The sequence below is a fragment of the Micromys minutus genome, assembly GCF_963924665.1.
Source record: "Micromys minutus genome assembly, chromosome: 19".
NCBI classification, from domain to species: domain Eukaryota; kingdom Metazoa; phylum Chordata; class Mammalia; order Rodentia; family Muridae; genus Micromys; species Micromys minutus.
In genome coordinates, this window is record NC_137954.1 from 16,110,780 (window position 1) to 16,130,998 (window position 20,219).

General features: G+C 47.0%; 2 protein-coding genes across 3 annotated transcripts in view; one reads left to right on the forward strand and one right to left on the reverse strand.

The window, feature by feature from the left end:
• The window catches only part of CCNYL1 (cyclin Y like 1), a 34,167-nt gene extending 31,277 nt beyond the window's left edge, over window positions 1–2,890 (forward strand). For both annotated transcript variants that reach the window (XM_080932660.1, XM_080932661.1), the window contains one exon: window positions 752–2,890. In XM_080932660.1, coding sequence (XP_080788786.1) covers window positions 752–868 — 117 coding nt within the window. In that variant the 3' untranslated portion in view covers window positions 869–2,890. The remainder of the gene's footprint in view (window positions 1–751) is intronic.
• An 8,600-nt stretch (window positions 2,891–11,490) lies between these two features.
• Window positions 11,491–13,248, reverse strand: FZD5 (frizzled class receptor 5; the record flags this gene model as incomplete). Its single annotated transcript, XM_080933054.1, has 1 exon — window positions 11,491–13,248. One exon carries the CDS (start codon window positions 13,246–13,248, stop codon window positions 11,491–11,493), a length of 1,758 nt encoding a protein of 585 aa, XP_080789180.1.
• Window positions 13,249–20,219: the final 6,971 nt, after the last annotated feature.

Consider the following 20,219-nt stretch of genomic DNA (forward strand, 5'->3'; position numbering starts at 1 on the left):
GATAATTTAGAATGTTTTTCTACTATTAAGTGCTAGTGAAATAGCAACTTTAAATGCTTCAGTCATTAGACTCCTGCCTTGAGTATAGCATTTTTTCGCCTTGTTAATCTTGTTGTTAGACCAATGAGAATGAGTAAGTACTAATTGTTTTTGCACAGGTGTGTGCTCATGTTTAGTTACACAAGTAACATGATAATGATGTAAAAACCTGTCACAACATCTACATCTCTGAGAAGTGTGTGTGTGGTACATGTATCTGAAGTTGGCATAGGTGTCTTCCTGAATCACTTCATTCACATTTTAAAATAAGGTCTCTCATTGAATCTGGAGCTCACTAGGTTGCTAGACTGGCCATTGAGGTCCTGAGCTGCTTTCACCACTTGGTAGCACTGGGAAAAACAGGCAATATGCCGCTGTGCTGGCCCCTTACATGCATGCCAGGGAATGCAAATTCAAGTTCTGCATGCACAGCCAGCACTTACAGGGCTATCTCTCCAGTAAAGTTTTCCTTTAATAGGCGTTGAGTCATGACCCTGGAAAGGTCAGTCAGTTAGCAGGAAGTGCCATTCCCAAAACAGTACCTTCATCTTCAGATAACTCGTGTGGCTGCATTTGTTTAGAATCTAAAGGATGGCTTAGTACACCAGTAGGTTCCCACCTGCTCTGTGGAATAGTTTGTGTTGCTTTTTATTTTGTTTTTGTTAAAGTCGAATTCCTTTTTAAAACCTCTCTGTTCGATTTTCTTTCCTAGGCCATTTCAAGATTGTGTGAAGACAAATACAAAGACTTGTGTAGAGCTGCTATGAAAAGATCTTTAAGCGCTGATAACTTCATTGGTATTCAGCGCTCTAATGCCATCCTCTCTTAAAGGAGAGATTCGAGGAGTGAGAACACCAGGAACTCCTCTGACAGACTGGAGAAACAGCACCTCTCCTGATCAGAGACCAGCAGAGGTGGGACTCCACAGAATGGGAAGACCTCAGATTCAAGAGACTCTGGACAGTGGCTGCTGACTGCATAGGAAAGAATGGGACCTTGTCAAAGCAACAGCTCTCTGTCCTTTGTAATGTAAACAGTTACAGAAACCACTCCACAGCACAGCGCTGACCACACAGATAGTGCTTACCATGTAGGCCGACAGCTGTGAAATATGTGGGGTTTTTACATTGTTTCCATTTTTAGACTTTTGTTTGAGACAGGGTCTTACATAGCCTGGGCTGGCCTCAAACTTAGTATATGATTGAGGCTATCCTTTAACTCCTATCTTCCTGCCTCTACCTCCCAAATGCTGGGATTACCATGCCTGGCTCAAACTTTTAGACTTTAAAGACACTAACCATATAACTTTGGTTTTTCTCGTTTTTCTTGCCTCTGCCCCAGCCAACTGCTGCATAAGCTTTTAGAATTGATGCATTTCAGTATTACCATTAAACATGAGACTCCTTCCCCATTTTTGTGGTGCTGGGAATCAAACTGAAGACCTAGCATGTGCTTGGTGAGCATTTGACCACTGAGCTACACTCCTCAGCCCTGAACATGGGATTCTTAACACTCATGAAACCACCTAGGAGCAGATTGTAGCATCATTAGGTATTAAAGGTTCTCCCACTGTATCGTCAGAGCTGCTAGTCATCACTGGCAATCATTTTAAATTACCAGAAAGCTGCTCGGAAACATTCACCCACCATTCTTGTTGTTTGCAAGCGCTGCTTGCTAGCATTTTGGTGTGTTTGGAGCCATAAAGAGAAAGTATCTGCGGACTGCTTCTGTGTGTCCACGCTGCATTTCCTGTGAACTATGATGGTGCTTCTCTGATTTCTTCTCTCAGATGTTTTCATAATGCCAAACAACATAGCAATTCAGTGATCATGATCAAATAGGAAAAAGTACAAGGGGTCCCCCAAATTAGCGATTGCTTCACACTTACTGTTCTGTGGGCTTTCTGGGGACACGAAACAGAATCGTAATAGCCACAAACTTTCACAGAACATCATCTGAAAGTTCTAACAATTTGAAATAATTAAGCTAATTTAAATTTTTTTTGTTTCTCAAAGATTGTAAACATAGACCCAGAATATTCCAAATTTGGTGAATTAAGTTGAAAAGAAAGGTAACTTAAAACTTTTAAATAATGTTTCATTAGTTTTGTAGCATTTACAATTGTACAAGGCATTAGAGCTTACGACTGCATTGAGATTTGGGAGCTGCCATGTCTGTCCATGGACGCTCTCCTGTTTTCAAGTAGTGCATTGCCAGGCCAGGCTCTGAATGCTTTGATCACCTAAGTGTCTTTACACTCAGTTAAGGGAGGCTGTGAGAAGCGGTGTTAACTCGCATGTAACAAATCAAAAGAAATCAGATCCTCAAACAGCAGGTGAAATGAGCAATTAAAAAAATATCCTGCATGCTACCCCGGGTGCAGGTTTCCCTCTTCAACTGCACCCTTGCAGCCCTAAGCACAGGCTTTAAACGGCAAGGAGCAAAGACTGGGAAAATGATGGCGGCGGCAGCAGCAGCAGCTAAATCTGGAATAATAAAAGATTTGCATCCTACAACTGTGCATTCTATTTCTTCTCACATCTAACCTTGGGAATCTTACCTGTAAACAAGACGTTTGTGGGCCACGAATACTTTCTCCTGAGGCTGCGATGCTTCGCACGCTCGGAAGTGCTGTCATGCTCATCGTCGTTAAAGGACAGACATAAGTGTTACGGAAGGATGTTTGAAATATTACAATCTACCACCTCAAAAACACTGTTTATGGAGTTCAGAGCTTAGAGGTTCAAGGATTGATTGCAGTTTTATTTTGAAAAGAATGCTACAACTTAACGTGGTTTTTCTTTATCATGTTTATATTAAAAGAAAAGCTAATAAATTCTATTTTAATTAAGATATGGCTAGTGTGTTTGTACCACTTCTGTCCACGGGGCATTATTTCTCTCTAGAACTTGTGTTTGCTTTAGTTGTTAAAGCTTTTACATATTAACCAAGCCACTAGTTGAGGGGTAGTAATTGTGGTCCTCAGCCTTCCTAATGCTGAGACCCTTTAATACAGTTCCTCATGTTGTGCTGACCCTTGACCATCAGGTTATTTTTGTTGCTACTTCATGACTAAATTTACAAATGTATGAATTGTAATGAAAATATCTGATAGCCGTGATACCTGATATATAACCTCTGTGAAAAGGTTGTTCACAACAAGGATCCCATCCCACAGGTTGGGAAACACTGGCTTAGGAATGCGTTCTGCCTGAAGATAATGTATCATACTGAGAGTCTGTCTAGCCACAGTATTTACTGATGTCGTGCATTAAGTAGATAGCTCATTTGAGTAGTCAGTCCATCATTGTGAATCAGGAATAATCACAGTAGAAGATGAAATTATAGCTGTAATACCAAAGAAAAGTGGCTAGAATGGAATCAAATTAGAACATGTTCCAGGGAGTCAAACAGAACTAGGGGGATTTGAATTGGTGTTGCTTAAAACATGTAGCATGAAGCTTAACGTGCTTTGGTTTGTATTTCCGGTGAGAATAAACCCAGCCAGCCTAAGGGTTGTTTTGAGGTGGGGCCTTAATTTTGTATCATAGGCAGGTCTGGAAATCTTGAATACACTCCCAACTCTTCTCTTCAGTGAGTTTCCTGAAGTAAGAGCCACTCAGCTTCAGCAGTTGTCACTAAACCCTGCACATTACACATTTATTTACGTTTCCAATATGTAAACTTAGACTTTTGACGATGGATTGCTTTGTTCTTGACAGTGTATAATTAAACTGACAATTTAGGAAGGGAAAGTGTGTACCTTGCAGCTAGAAAGATGACTAAACCATTAAGAGCATGTGTTGCTCATGCAGGGAACCTGAGATCAATTCCTAGTACCTACATCAAGCACCTAATGGCTGCCTGTAACTCCATATCCAGGACGTCTGGCGTGCTTCTGACCTCAGGCACAAACACACATGCACACTAGTTAACTTTAAAAGGGTTTACATCGTATATGTAGAACCGCTGACTGACAGATGTGCATGGCCTGTAGGAGGAACTGGGGACAAGAATCTGCCACTTTGGATAAGTTGGCTTCTTGAACATCACTGAACTGTTTTTCTTTCCTTGATCCTGATACTAGGATATGAGTCATTTTTGATGAAGGGGAAATTGGATTAACTGAGAATGTAAATGCCACTCAACATGGGTAGGTCTCTGAAAATGAGGCATGGGAACCAAGTCACCAGCAGGGTGCTAATTAGATCTCCGGGTTCTGTACCTTCAAAAGACTACAAACATCTGCCTAGACTCGTCAATTTTTGATTTTGTGTTTTAGAGGGTGGGTGGGTAGTGGTCTGTTTGGTTTTTGTTTTTAACATCTAACTTAGAATTTAACTTTTTAAAATTTGTATTTATGTTTTGAGACGGTATCCCACGCTGCAGGTTTGACTAGCCTGGAACTAAGTAGACCAGGCTGGCCTTGGCCTCCAGAGTGCTGAGATTAAAGGCCTGTGCCACCACACTGACCTTGGAGTTCTAATGTGTGACTTTCATTGTACAAAAAGGACAAAAATCTGAAGTGCATGTTTGATCCCAGTATAACTGCCATTTTTATTTTTGCAGGTTAAAAAGTGGCGGCTGCTCAGTAATTCCCTGTTCACTGGGTTCCAACTTAGACACCCTTTCACGTGTCCTGTTTTGTTTTAATTCAACAGCATAGACTTTCGGTTTTATGGCAGCTCAGCTTAGTTTCTTATATCCCTAAATACAGTGTTCCCTGCTTCAAAGATGTCTGTTGGTCTTAACAAAGGTATCAGGTTAGGCAGTGTTTTCATAAACTATGCAGGCTAGCTAAAACCTTTCACAACTCAGCTGCCATCCTTAAAATGACTGGTTTGCCTGCCTGACCCTTCACCCAGAAGCTGTGTAGATTTGTTTACATCTACTTGTTTATTTCATGTATGTAGGTACACTGTAGCTGTCTTCAGACACACCAGAAGAAGGCATCGGATCCCATTACAGATGGTTGTGAGCCACCATGTGGTTGCTGGGAATTGAACTCAGGACCTCTGGAAGAGCAGTCAGTGCTCTTAACCACTGAACCATCCCTCCAGCCCCAGAAGCTGCGTTCTTAATGGTAGTATTTGGAAAGAAAGCTCTCAACAGGAGAAACATCCCCAGGTATAGGACTGGTTTCTGTGCATACTGTGAGCCAAGCATTCAGCACTTTAAATCCAGCATAGGATTACTTCTAGTCTAACTACCAGTCACTTAACCTCCCTGGAGTTCCGGCTCTGCCAGCAAATGTCACAAAGGAGAACACAGGTTTTGTGGGCTCTTTTCACTCCACCATTTTAAGTAGGTTTGCCAGTAAGAGAACATATTCTTGCTTTGAAATAAAATTTTAGGAATCCCATCCTGTGGTTGGAAATCTTAAGTGTGCAGGAATGACAACTGGGGCCCTTACATTGTGTAAAAGAGGAACCCTAAATCCAGTGAAAAGTTGACATTTTTTTTTTTTAAGTTCAGATGATCTTTAAACGTCTTAAAAACACCCAACCTCAGAACTGCTGTAAAAACTGGGCAGTTTCAGTGTGATCAAAGAAATTCAGGGGTAGTCCCAGAATTTAAGAGCTATAGCAAGATACCAAGTACAATGTTCCTGAGGACTTCGAAGGACACTCAGGTGAGTATGATCACTTAAAAACAACCCTGCTGCTTCTTACCCTTCAAGTCTACAAACCACTGAAATCCCAATGGTTAGTGTTTAGCAGAACTAATTCCTTCAGAGGCTGGCATTCAGTGTGCCTCCATTCCCCCACCCACCCAGTCCTCGGGGCTCAAGGCCTGGAAGGCCTGTTGCAGTAGACCATCCCAGGTTTGTCCCAGGTTTGTTGCCTGTAAGCTTTTTGACTAATGCCCAACACTCCTCATGCTAGTTACTGTATAAAAGCCCTCCACTGAAAAGGCAGGCTTACAGGCAAACTGGCTCTTTCGCTCGCCTGCGCCAGCCCACCCACGTTCACCAGAATGACGGCTTCCAGATCAACCGTTTTTAGTGATTCCACTACTTGACTCAGTGCAATCCTTTAAATGTCCCACTATTTCTCAAGATAGGGTCACCCCCCAACAGCTGTCCTCCACGAATGACGAGCTTTCTCCAAGTGCAATGGACTCTGGATCCCGGAATATTAGTGGGGAATCTGAAGTCTAGACTCCCCACTGACTTTTTCGTTGTAACATGGTTAAGACTTTAACACACCTTTGATCCCCCAGCACTCCAGAGGCAGAGGCTGGTGGATCTGAGTTCGAGGCCATTGTTCTAAATTAGGTAAAGTTACAGAGAGCTACAGAGACCCTGTCTCAAAACAACAAAACAAAAGATTATTCACATTAGGGCAAATGGGCAAGGGGAAAACAAGAACTCTTAATTATCCAGGCAATTTTTTTTTTTAATGGGGAGAAATTTTTCCAAATTTAAATACCTTTTTATTAAAAAAAAAAAAAAGAAAGAAAGAAAGAAAAACCCAGTAAAGTCCCCAGGCCAAGTAAATCTGCAGAGCTCAGGCAGAGCCCCAACTGATTCTCATCAGACACCCTGTGAGAGCCTCCTCTCCGGTCCTCTTCACCCACACCAGGAACAGCTGAGGACCCTGGCCTTCTATTACAGTCTTCTGAATTTAACCATTCAAATAACTCAGCCCACCAAATGTACTGCTCTTCTCTCCTCACATGGTAAATCTGAAAGACTAACAGGTAGAGTGTATCAGGGCCCACAAAGAGCAGAGCTGGGATTCGAACCATCAGCCTGTGTCCTCACTCCATACACACAGCCATTCTCCAAGCCATGCTGGGAGTTCCTGCCCCCCAACTAGATACACAGAACATGCACCACGCACACGTACCCGTCAAACAAAACATAATTGGGACACAACCCTGATCTGCCATGGAGTTCCCTTTACTTCAAGTGAATACAGAAGAAAGCCCAGCATGGGCAGGAGGAAGCCAAGGGAGCGGAGAAGAGGAAACTGTCACAGCTACTTGTCCTTGCAGTTGGAGTTTGATCGATTTTTCTGATGAAAATTCAGTTGCTTAGACTTTAAGGGCACCTGAGACACGCGGTGACCTGCTGAAGTCTGCTTCATCACCGTCACTCTCGGAAACCAAAGCATTTCTCCACAAACAGGAGAGAAAGACTGGACGCCATCAGTATATTTTCTTCACCGTTGCTTTTAATGCATTTTTAAAAAGTTATCTACATTAATTGGGAACAAAGAAACAAAAATAGACATTTCTTTGTTTTTCATAAATAACTAATCTCCATATTTGATAAAAAATCTTAAACCATTATTTTACCTTCCCACAAATATAATACAAAAAAAAAAAAATCTCCAAAATAATAAGGTCAACAAGTTAAGGATCTTGAGACTAACATAACCACATACAATTGCCGTTGTACTGACTCCCAGGCACCAAACCAAACCAAACGTCTCTTCAAGGTACTCTGGGTTTCCTTTTGCGAGTGTTATGGATTCAGAATTATAATCATTTGCCAGTTGTCATCTATAGATTCAAGCTGATTGTCTAGAAATAAGATATTGCTGGCTCTGAGTTGTGAGTGCTGGGTTTGGCATGGTGTTGAGGATTCTCACTGCATGGGACAGGCACTATACAAGTATGCAAATCATACACAGCACTGAATGCCCTCATTTGGCTCAGTAATAAATTCACCTGCACCAACCCGTATCAAAAGTCACTAAATCTCTCTCTCTCATATATATATATATATGTATATAATATATATTACGTATATACACACCCACAAAACATACTATACATAGTTTGTAACAACATGACTTAATATTCTCTTTAAATGATACACCACAGACAGACATTATCCTGGATGAAATAAATCCTGCAATTGTTACCAGCTTACCACAAGGCTCTGAGAATCTGAAATAGGTTAGTTAGTTCTGTCCTCCCTGCCCTTCGCCCTTCTTTAATGTCCTGTTAGGTTTTCTTTCTGAGCTGTTCTTCCCCAAGCCAGGCTGTTTCTTTCCCAGGATCACTTGATTGGACTTTGGAGACAAGAAAGGACACAGAGAGGGAGCAGGCAATTCTTAGCCACAGTCCCTCCTCACACCTGCCTAGATTTGTGATGTGTTCCGTCCAGTTTGCCAGTGTTAGAAAGCACTTATTCAAAGCTTTGTCCCTCGTACCCCCCTTGGTCTTTCTGTAGAGCACAAAAGTGAAAGCTGCCTCCTTAGCAGGGGTAGCAGTTCATTAAAACATACAACTGTGCTCCCTAGCTCTGGGGTTCCCACTCTACACTCCCGGGGCAGGTCATGGATGGTGTTATTAAGGTTCAGTGTATGATCCATGATGTTTTCTCCTGGCAGCCGGTGTCAAGGTTAGTGCTGCCCCGGCCCAGGAGGGAACAGCCTAATGAATACCAACTCAGAACCAGTGCCATCAGCACATTATTTAAGCTTGTACATGCGCACAAGAGCACCCGAGTACAGACACAGACACACACACACACAGAGGCCCTGGTCACTGGTAATGATCACAGGAAACTGACAAAAGGATTGCAGGAATAAACCAATAAGGCACCAAGAAAAAAAATGTTTTCATCCAACTTAGACAACTTCAAAATGTGAGGAGGAGGGAAATAATATAAAGTTAAATTAAAAAAAAAAAAAAAACCTAAACAAACCCTGAACCTTCCTAATATCTGGCCATTGAGGTCCTGTTTCTTCCTTTAGACTATGTAAATCCTCACCCTCTCATCTGTGAAGCATCCCAAAACTTGAGGAGGTGAATGAGGTGGCCAAAGGCATGAGCCCTGGACCTGAAAGCACCCCCCAAGTCCTCCCAGCTACACAAACCGGGCAGTACAGCAGTGGCTGAGCTACCCCACCGCTTGCTTTTCGTATCTTGTTATTCTTATCCGTACAGATATGCAAAGTGAAGGAAACTGCGTGGTGGGAAGACAAGGCAGCCATCCAAAGACAGCTTCCCTCTTCCCTCCCCTAGGGCTGGCCAGAAACTCTGGTTGGCTTCAGGGAAGCAGGTGTGCTTTCTTTGTCTCCCTTAAGGGTAAGGGAGAGGGAGAGGAAAGAGGAGCACAAACCCAGAACAGAAAACAAGAGGCTTCCGAAGCTCCTTCCAAAGGCATTCCCCACACAGTACCCTCTGTGGCATCAAACCCATTGCAACTTTCGTATCTCTGAAGGATAATAATCGTTCTTTTTTTTTTTTTTTTTTTTAGCATGTTGCTTAGATGGAAAAAAATAATCATTCTAAAAAAAATAATATCATTTGCTTCATTCCACAACTTTCAGACACATTGTCCATCTTTTCTAGATTCTGCCACAATTTCAATTTTCTTTGTGAGGAGGGAAGGACCCCAAACTATGCACAGCTGACGGGGTGAGGGGGATGGAGGATGTGCAGTGGATTCTGGGAAGACTATGCTAAACAAGGCAAAAGGTCAAGGTGATAAGAAAAGGACCTCATTTGAAACACAGAAGTGGTGCTGAGCAGAGCAGGTATTGGGGTTCCCGGGAGGGGCTTCAGAATAAGTTAGAATAAGACATTCAGAGTTCTGCATCTAGGTGTACAAGGTCTTGTGGAAGCCACTGAAATTTTAATTCTGACTCTAGTGAGAGCAAGGGCAGGGTATTTTACCAATGGGAACAACCTCTGAGTGCTAAAATTCCCAATGGAAACTACACAGCATCTCTCCATTCAGTACCTGGGACAGAAAGCTGGTTCAGGCTTAACCCTTGCTCCCCCCCCCCCCCCCCAGCTGCTGAAAATGAAAATCAGGATGCCTCAACTCCAGCTGTTTTTCTAGAGAAGCTTTGTCAAGTTTCAGTCGCTTGGTCATTTTAGCCCCCTATATTCAGTCCTTGCTCTGCTTTGGTCACTGGCACTCGCTGGCTGGTGCCCTGCCATTTTGTTCCCAGTAATGGCCCCACACTCTTAGTGAATGAATAGTTAAACAGATTAGGAAAGCAAACAGAGGCTTCTAATGGCAGGGAAACTGTGTGAGGGGGCTGTCCATCACTACACAGGCTTTCTCAAAAGAGCAGGAAAAAGAAACCAGGTCTGCCCTGCAGTAGACGTCCCCATATTCCAAAACTTACGTTCAGAGTCTTGTTTGTTTTCAGACTACTAGGGCACGGTGTAGCTGCTTTAAACTTGAGAGTTCAGGACTTGTCCTCGCCGCCCCCCCCACACACACACACAGCCAATGTTTGTTCCCAGGTAACTAGCCTCCCTCCCCCAGTCTCAGCACTTCGGTGGGTGGGTGTGGCTTCTAATCACCGCTCTCCACCCGGAGGAATAAGAAAAGCAAGAAAGACTGTTTAACATGATAAAGGAGGTGGGCTGGGAGGCGCAGATACGAAGCACTGGGAATTTACTTTAATTACTGGAAGCATATCCGTTTTTTGTCCGGTAATCTAAAAAGAGAGCCCCCTTTAGCAAGGATTCCTAACTGCTTCCAGAAAAAAGAGAATGGATTTACTTTTACTGAAATTTGTAGCTCACATTTTTTTTTTTAGTTCTAAAGGGGGGGGGGGGGGAGAAATCACTGGAGCTTGTTAAGAACCACCCACCCCCTCTCTGGCACAAAGCTTACCTTCTCACCAGTTCAGAACTCACTTTCAGCCAGTCCCCATCCCTCAGGCTCTATGGCAAATGTTTACGTCCACTCTATAATCCCTCCTCTAACTTATTCAAGACACGCAGGACGGCTGGCTCTTTTAGGGATGAGGGTGATGGCAACCTGTCAGCAGAGAGCCCAAGGCTTGCTGAGCAAATTCCTAGCTCCCTAACTTTGTCATTCGGGTACGGTCCTAACCACATCATACTCTACTCCCGGAAAGAACTTGAGGAGGCTAGACACAGAAGGAGCAGATGGCCTCTGGCCTCTACGTGTCCTGGACATTTTAAGCACTGTAAGAAGAAACTCCCTAAAAAAGAACACTCCACACCTTCCCAGTCACAGCAGCCTTTCACTGTTCACATTTATATAAAACAAAACAAAACAAAAACAAAACCAGACACATATAGGAAATATATTTTCCTAATTTAGACCACACAGTCCAAAAAAACCTGAACCAACGATAACCTCATTACACTGCCTGCTTGAGGATTATGAAGCCCCCAAAGCAAAGGTAAATTTTGTTGCCAAAATGCAACAAATGTAAAACTTAAAAATACATATAAATTAAAAACAAGGTACTTCTACTAAAGAAAGCAGTAAGAATTGCAAACTAGAGTACACTTAACCCACTGCACTGCAAGCCGAGCCCCCTGATAGAAGACTAGGGACAGCTAATCTCTTGAAACCGTCCCCTTCTCTCCAAGCCGCTCAGGGAGGGGGCATCAGCACCAAGAAGATAAACGGAAGTGACCTTCACAAAGCTACCAAGTGAAACAACCGCCCCCTTCAACGTCCAGCACTGTCCCTGGGCTTTCGGCTCCCAGGCCTCTCTATACATGCGAAAGGGACACTTGCTTGTGGTATGCGGCGGCGGGGCCGGGCGGCCCGGTCCTGCCAGTAAGCGCGGCGCTGGCCTCTGCATAGTCTCCTGCGACCATAGCGCCACCGCTCTTGTGGCCCCGCCGAGAGCTGCAGCAGCAGCGGCTGGTGAAGCGCCGCCAAGACTCCAGGGTCTTGCCGGACCAGATCCAGACCCCCGACGTGATGCCCACCACCAGGCACATAAAGTACTTGAGCATGAGCACCCAGTACTCGGGCTTGGCACGTGGCTGGCCAGCGTCCGGTCCCGGACACGCGCAGGTGAGGGCTGCCTCCCAGCTCTCCCGGTAGTGCTGCTCATACAGGTAGCAGGCCACCACGATGCTGGCTGGCACGGTGTAGAGCAGAGTGAAGATACCGATGCGGATCATGAGCTTCTCCAGCTTGTCCGTCTTAGTGCCACCCTGCTTGATGACGCTCCGGATGCGGAAGAGTGACACGAAGCCTGCCAGAAGGAAGAGCGTGCCCACCAGCAGGTATAGCACCAGTGGGCCCAAGACAAAACCTCGTAGCGAGTTCAGGTTTTGGTTGCCCACATAACAGATGCCAGCCACTGGGTCCCCGTCCACGGAGCTCAGTGCCAAAGCCGTAATGGACTTGACGCTGGGGATGAGCCAGGCAGCGAGGTGGAAGTACTGTGCGTAGCCTGCGATGGCTTCATTGCCCCACTTCATGCCAGCCGCCAAGAACCAGGTGAGCGACAGGATGACCCACCAGATGGAGCTGGCCATGCCAAAGAAGTAGACTAAGAGGAAGACTACCGTGCACAGAGCAGGGCCAGTAGTCTCATAGTGAATGTGGCTGTGCTCACGGCTGCAGGCGACGCTGGCATGGCCCACAACCAGGCGCACCAAGAATCCCAGTGACACACACAGGTAGCACGCAGACAGGAAGATGATGGGGCGCTCAGGGTAGCGGAATCGCTCCATGTCAATGAGGAAAGTCGCTACGGTGGTGGACGTGGAGACGAAGCATAGCACGGACCACAGGCCAATCCAGAAGGTGGCGAACGTGCGCTCATCTGGGCTGAAGGAAGGCTGGTAGCAGGGCACTGCGCAGTTGGGCACTTGGCCGGTGCGCACCTTGTTGTAGAGTGGGTGTGACTCCTTCAGGATGGGCACGAAGGGCTCCCGGCACGTGCACACAGATGGGCCTCCCGAGGGGCACTCGCCTCCGGAAGATGGCGCCCCTGGTGGTCCTGGGAGCGTGGGTTTGGCCGGGAAGGACTTCGGGGACGCGGTGGTGGCTTCGCTTCGGTTATAATCCATGCACAGAACCTCGGCGTCGCCGCCCAGCACAGGGAGGCGGTCGCAGCTCATGCGCTCGGGCCAGGCGAAGCCGTACTGGCGCATGAGCGGCGAGCAGCCGGCCTTGGCGCGCTCGCACACGGAGCGGCACGGTGGTAGCGGCTTGTGGTAGTCAGGCAGGCAGATGGGCGTGTACATGGAGCACAGGAAGAAGCGCAGGTCCGGTGAGCAGTGGATCTCCACCAGCGGCCAGAACTGGTGCACCTCCAGGCCTGCCTCGTCCTGCGTGTCATGGTTGAACTGGTTGGGCATGTGCGTCAGGTTGTAGCCGATGCCGCGGCACATGGGCACCGTGATTTCCTGGCACACCGGGGCCTTGGAGGCGGCCGCTGCCCGGCCCACCAGCTGCGCCAGCAACAGCAACAGAAGAGAGGGCGGCGCGGACGGGTCGGTCCGAGCCATCGTCGCCCTTCCTCCCTTTGCCCCGCGCTGCCGGAGAGGGTCTGCGTTGACCGACGAATCTGCGGCCAGGGCTTCCCTCTCCCGAGTCTTGAGTGTGACGCCGGGGCTGGCAACCTGTTGGTTTCTTTTTCTCTTAAAGAAATCCGTCCGAAGATAAACTGTTTCGGGAAGGCGCTGCCTCCGCCCGCAGCGCTCAACTCCACGCCAGATGGGACTGGAGGGACGATTAGGGCTCCGACTCCAAGGACAGAACTCTTAAAAGAGAGGGTAGGGGAGAAGAAAATCGCAACCGCTCCTCCTAGAGGAGCGCCAACCACTCGGTCTCCGTAAACCGGCTCCAATCTCTGGATTAACTCCTTTCCTCCCCTCCTCCTGGAACCAAACTTCAGACGCCCCCACCCCCTCCATCCCACTGCCCGCGCCCGCCTCTCTTTTCTGGCCCGGCCCTGCAGGCTGTGCCTGGGGCCAGAGAGCTCAGTCCCCGAGAAAGGGGCAGAGGAACCGGGTGAACTGGGAGGACGCGGGCTCTCACCTCTGAGGATCCTGCTGGGCGGCAGATGTCTGCAGCCAGCCGGGCTCCTCCGTCCCGCGACTCCGAATCGGGCCAGAGCTGGAAAAGTTTAACGACAAGCTAGGTACCTGTGGCGGCAACACATGGCAGCAGGTGGAAGGCGTCTCAGAGAGCAGGGCGCCCCTCGACCACGGGCGGCGCGGGCCGGTCAGTCGCCTTCTCTTCCTTCGGGGCCCCCTGCATGATTCGGGCAGAGCAAGGCAGGGGCAGGCCGTGCCTTCCACCGGCGTCCCGGGGCCGGGACGAAGGGCAAGGGCGCCGGGCAGCACTTGATCTGGAAGGCGGAGGGGTGCGGCAGCCGGAGAGGACCCCCGCCACCTCACAGCACAGCGAGCAGCCAGCGCTGGCCGGGCGGGGACTGCATGGTCCGCGCCCGCCGCCGCGTCCCGCCAGCCGCTCGCAGCCTCCCCTGCAGGGGGCTCCGCGCTCCAGCGGACTCCGGGGGGCGGTGGCGGTGCTCTCCGGACGCGCCCCGCTCGGCTCCTCCCCCGCGCTCTCGCACTCTTTCGCCCACCTCCAGGGAGCTCCGAGCGGTGCGCGACGGCCACGGACGAGTCTCGGCCGCAGGCTGACTGCCCTCTCCCGCCCCGCCCGGGTCACCTGCCTCTAATGCCCGCCGGGAGGCCCCGCCCCGGGCCCGCCCCCTCCCGCCCTGCCCGGAGCTGGGCCGTCCCACGGCTCGCTCTCCGGGTCCCCGCCCACCGCCCCGCCGTCCTGGCCTCTCTGCGAGCGCCCCGCGGCCCCGCCCGGAGCGGGCAGCGGAAGAGCGTGGGCCAATAGTGGGCCAGGAAGTTACGAGGGCGGGGTCAATGCTAATCAGGCCTCGCTGAGAACCCGGGCGGGAAACCTGGCCCCAAGTCCTTCTGGAGTTCTCGGAGGCGGTTCGCCAGGCTGGTGGTACTCACTTTCCTGAAGGTTCTGCTCTCTGAACGCCTGCTTTCAGGGCCCCCACCAGGCCATCTCTCTCCAGCTAAGTGTCCTTATCGAGGCCCGGCACTTGTTTAAAGGGATGAACGGTCAATTCAATTGTGCCACCTGTCCCCCTTCTAAGCTGCTTTGTGCTAGGTGACAGACCGCTAGTACTTAATGAGCAACCTCGTGTTAGTTAATCGTTTACACCTTGATAGGCGATCTGGATACCGTAGCATTCCGGGGCCAGAACGCCTCAGAACTTGACCTACACAGCTGAGCTAACAAGACAGCAGAGACGTTGACAAACTTGGGCTCCTCCCTGTGAGAGCTCCTGGCACACAGTAGGCGCTCTGAGGGCAAACCTGGAATCTGAAACCAGAAGTTGGATAGCTGAGTTCACAATCTTTACCACTCTCCCCTTCCTTGGACATACCAGTATTTCCCAGGCTTTGCTCTTTCGTATATACTGTTGTGACAAAAGAATGAATTACTTTCCAGTTTTGTAAGTCTCTAGAGACGTTAGTCCTTAGCAGTTGCGGTTTATAAACCCTGGCAGATCCGAAGTCGCCCACAGAGAAAAAAATTTGGACGGGGACAGTGTACAGCTCAGGGTGCTGGGTCCCCCAGGGTTGGCTGCTGTGCACTCTGGCGAGGTTGGGACTGGGTAAGGGGGTGGGGGGTGACGCACTGGTGCAATGGGAACCTTGGAAAGACCTGCTAAGCACAGTCAACGTAGGGACACACCGTGGCGCTCTCCTGATAGGTTAGTATACTCAAGTTTTAAACGTCTCACAGATGCCTCTCTTCTATGAGTTCTAATTAGGTTGGAAGACTGAGGTGTTTAGCATTCTTGAAATTCATTCACACGCTTATGAAGAGGTTTTAAATTGTAGACTGCTCCTTCGCTCCTGCGGGGGGGAGGGGAGTGGGAGGGATTCAAAGTAGGGGAGGGCATAGGGGTACTTGAAGAACTACCCTCACTGGCTGAAATCTGTTGGGTGTTATATTGTTTTCTGTGCCGTTTGTACAGGCTGAAAAGCCAACTTGAGTTTATCAACAAGGCTTTGTGGAAGCTAATGAAACTCCGCCTTTACTCCCAGACATCACAACTATTAATGTTTAAAACATGCTCTATTCCCTAGAATTCTATAAGGTGTGTTCATATTTAATCTCTTTTGTTCTTAGTAACTGCTCAACCCTCGGGGTCTAGAAACATACCAGGTTAAGAAAAACTAGAGCGCACCAGTCAGATAAGGAGGGAGCCCGCAGTGGAAAGTATGTCCAGCCTGCCAACATGCCAAGAGAGGCCTGCTACCCTTTATGTGTATGTTGCTGCGATGGACAAGTGTTGGCTAATAATAAAAAATTATTTGGAAGTTGGAGAATGTAAACCACTCACGCTGGAATTCGGCCCGAATACTTGGGTTGTTTCACTTGGTTCTGCCTAGAACGAGACTGTTGCTCTGTCAGCCTACCTTCTTAACAAAAATCTGACTTTTGCTTGGAGATCCCAAGCAACAACAGAAGTAATTGGAGGGGAATGCTGACTGAGTGTGGTGGCTCAGACATCTAAATCCAACACTCTGTAGGGGGACAGCAGGAGAATGCTGAGTCTGAGGACAACCTGGGCTGCACTGGCAGTTCGTGTCTCAAAACAAAAGTCAATAAAAGTGACAAAAGAAATGTGTCTAGCTTTTTAAAATTATTTTAGCTTTTCCTTTCCCACATATACCACTTTAAAGATTATTTTAAGATATACTGATTGGGGCTGGAGCTCAGCTGTTAAGAGCATTTCGTGCTCTTGCAGAGGACCTGGGCTCAGTTTCCAGCACCTACAGAGAGGCTTACAACCATCTGTAAGTACAGTTCCAGGAGAGCTGGTGCTCTCTTCCAACCTCATGGGCACCGTGCGCATGCATACATGCAGGCAAACACTCATACACATAAAGATAAATCTAAAACCAGAAGGATGTTTTTAAGTGTGCTGAGTATTTAACATACCTTAGGCCAGTTGCTAAATAATTAATATATATAGTACCTCATTTAATGCTTGAAATAATCAGATACAGAAACTGTCACCAAAACAACTCATTGGGTTTATTGGGTGTAGCCAGTCCACAAAAAGGGCTGCGATCAACTTCATGACTGTTGCAGTTAATAGCAATATGATACAATTGTAAATTACTAAGAATCGGTTTTAAGTGTTTTTAGTGCAAACACACAAAGATAAGTGTGTGGACTAGAAATGTAGCTCTTTTAGTTACCTATCAAACACAAAAGGTCCTCATGCTATAATCCAACCACTCAAGAGGTGGAGCCCAGAAGATCAGAAGTTCAAATCCTTACCTGCTATCAAGTTGGAGACCAACCTGGGCTATATGAAACTTTTGTTGTTGTTGTTTTTAAAGAAAAAGAAAATGTGTGTTACATACGCTAAAATAGTTTGAATTAACTATCCCAGGAGATGTAGCTATATCTTTGAAGCATGCTGTAGTTGTGAACATATACAATTTGTACTCAGTCAATTATGAGTTCTTTAGGGCCTAGAGAGATGGCTCAACCGTAAAGTTCCTGGCCGGAAGCATAAGGGCTTGGGTTTAGAACCCCAACACCCACTAAAAGCTGCAAGTGCTGAATCCCACTGCTGACGTTTATTCAGGCTGTTGGCCTCCCAGACGGTGATGGCAGTGAGCTCCAGTTTCAGGAAGAGACCCTGTCTCAAAACGCAAAAGAGGAAGGCCTCCAAACGTGCATGCAGACATGAGTCTAACCCCCACACACAAACGTGTACACATCATAAATACATAGTTTAATTTAAACTTAATTTTAAAAAGAATGCTTTCGAAATACAAAATTTTTCTTCTGAGTTTTAAATTATTATGCAAAGAATTAGAACACTTATTAAAAAAAAAAAAAAAAGAACCAATTGTGTATCTGTGCTGGTGATTACACCTAGGGTCTTGCACATACTAGGCAGGTTCTCAGTCACTGAGATAGATGCTCTATCAGCCCATACAAACATTTTAAATGTAATCGTGTTTGTTAGTCGTGCTGTGGGTGTGTGTCCTGGTGTGAGTATGCCACGGTGCTGTGTCAGTCAGAGCTCTCTTTCTGCCCGGCTTCCCAGGGTTAAACTCAGGCTAGTGAGTCTGCACCGCAAGCCCCTTTGCCTGCTGAGCCATCTCATCAGTCCAAACGAAGATAAATATTTTTAAAATCTTGTTTTTATTGGGTCTTTTTGGTTGTTTGGTTTGGGGGGGGGGCTGTTTGTTTGTGGTTTTTGTTTTTTGAGCCAGCGTTTCACTGTGTAGCTCTGGCTAACCTGGAGCTTTGCTTTGTAGACCGCCTGACTCTTGAAGGGCTGGGATTAATAGTGTGCACCTTACACTCAGCTCCAAAGACAAAATTTTTAAGCATTTGGAACTCTACCAACTGTCATCAATTGCTTTGCTCATATGTCCTTCCATAAAGCTGCTTAAATAAACATCACACTTCTAACAACTGCTATATTAAAAGTATTTCTGCATAGTCAAATTCATAAAATTCAATGTAGACTGCTGTTCAAGATATGCTTATTCACTGTTAAAAATTTGGAGCATAATGATGTTTATCTCATTTTTTAATGTCTAGCATTTAAAAGTATTATATTTTATATTTTATCATGGGGAAATAGCTATGAATCCGTAATAATGGTGTCTATGTTTTTTTTTTTTTTTAACAATGCATTATTCCCAATGCTGTAGGGAATGGATAAACAGGTAGTCTTTGTGTACTTTTCAATTACTTTTTAGGCTGTTTATCTGTTTGTTTTTGAGGCAGGGTTTTCCTCTGAAATCTAACCTTGAACTCTGGGGGATCTTCCTGTCTCCACTCTGCCAGACTCCCTGTATACTGTTTCAAATATTGATAAACTAAGGCGGGAATGGTTATGTCAAATAGACACACTCTGAACGGTCTACTCAACGGCCTTGCAGACTAAACGAATGAGCGCCAACTGAGGTGCACTTACCATATGAGCTTGACCCCACTTCGTCAATTACAGTATGAGTCCAAGTGTTGGCCTTGGCCTTCTTCACCTTGCGCACTTGGGCAACTTACTGCCAACTCCAGCCCTTTTCCATGTCTGTAGGAGAGTCTGAAATTCTTATCTGTCGGAGAAGTTCACAGATTCTGTAGGGTAAAGGGATGGGAAACATGTTTAGTGCCTGAAGAGTCCACAAGGACTTTGGTGACTGCTCCTAGCTTTTTCTAAGGTCCATCCCACCGCCTGCTTCCCCCAGTTTCCTGGGGGTGACTGTGCTGTAGTCCTGAGCACAGTCCAGCTGTCACCATTTATCTTGGCACTTAAAACTAAATCGAATGCCAAGGCAGGGCTCGTCACTTGCCCTGACCAAAGGGCGTACAGCTGGTGACCTCAGTCACCTGTGCACACAGGTGCTGGCACCAGCAAGCCATCCACAGCCAACCTGGCTCTCACGGGTATTTCCAGACAAGCTCCTCACGTGTCTGCAGCCCTACTGCTCAGGCCTCTCCCCACCTCCCCAGGACACACCAAGACACCAGCCAGGGGGAACTCAGGAGCTGTTTTCCTAGGTTGGTAATGAATCTCTCTCTCTCTCTCTCTCTCTCTCTCTCTCTCTCTCTCTCTCTCTCTCTCTCTCTCACACACACACACACACACACACACACACACACACACACACTCCAGTAATCGAACTCTACCCCTCCGTCCTCTTTCCTCCCATACCACAGTGAGGTTATATAAAAGTAAAGGCAGCTCTCTCCCCCTCGCTCCCCACAAGGTTGTGGAGTACTAATCTTTCTCACATTGATCAATAGCTTACAGCTGCATGTTACAATCACCCAGGGACCTTTAAGAACCCCCTCAACCTTGGGCCCCTTGGAATGGGATTTCTGATTGAGGGCCGTAGATACTGCGTTCAGGTTTGCTTTGTTTGCTTGTTTCTGATGATTGCTGGCTTTTCAATTAATTCTCCAGGTGACTCTTGTTTTTATCTAGGGCTAAGAATCACTGAAAAAATATTAGCTATGCCGCCCTCTCCGCGAAGCTACTAACGTGAACCCCATGGACCCTCTGCGAAAGACTGTTTTATACACATCGCTGTATAAATGGAAGCATCAAAACAAAGAATACAGGCTTCTGGGCTACTCCCGTGCGAGTCTGCATGGGCTGAGGGGAACACATAACTCAATGGAACTGTGGTCAAATTCAGGACCGGTGACAACCCCAGGAATAGCAATGGGTGAGAACAGCTCCCCGTGTGTATGCCATGCTAACATTAGACACATGCAATTTCTTCTCCCCAAAGAATCCTGGAAGATTGGCTATCACTATCCTATTTATTGGTGAAGAAATTGCAGTTCAGACAAGCTACGTAGCTGCATATCTTCTGATTTAGATTTCCCTGAGCCCAGAGGTTTCATGCCTGTTGATCGCAAGCCTGGCTGTGGGCCAGGTCAAAACAGC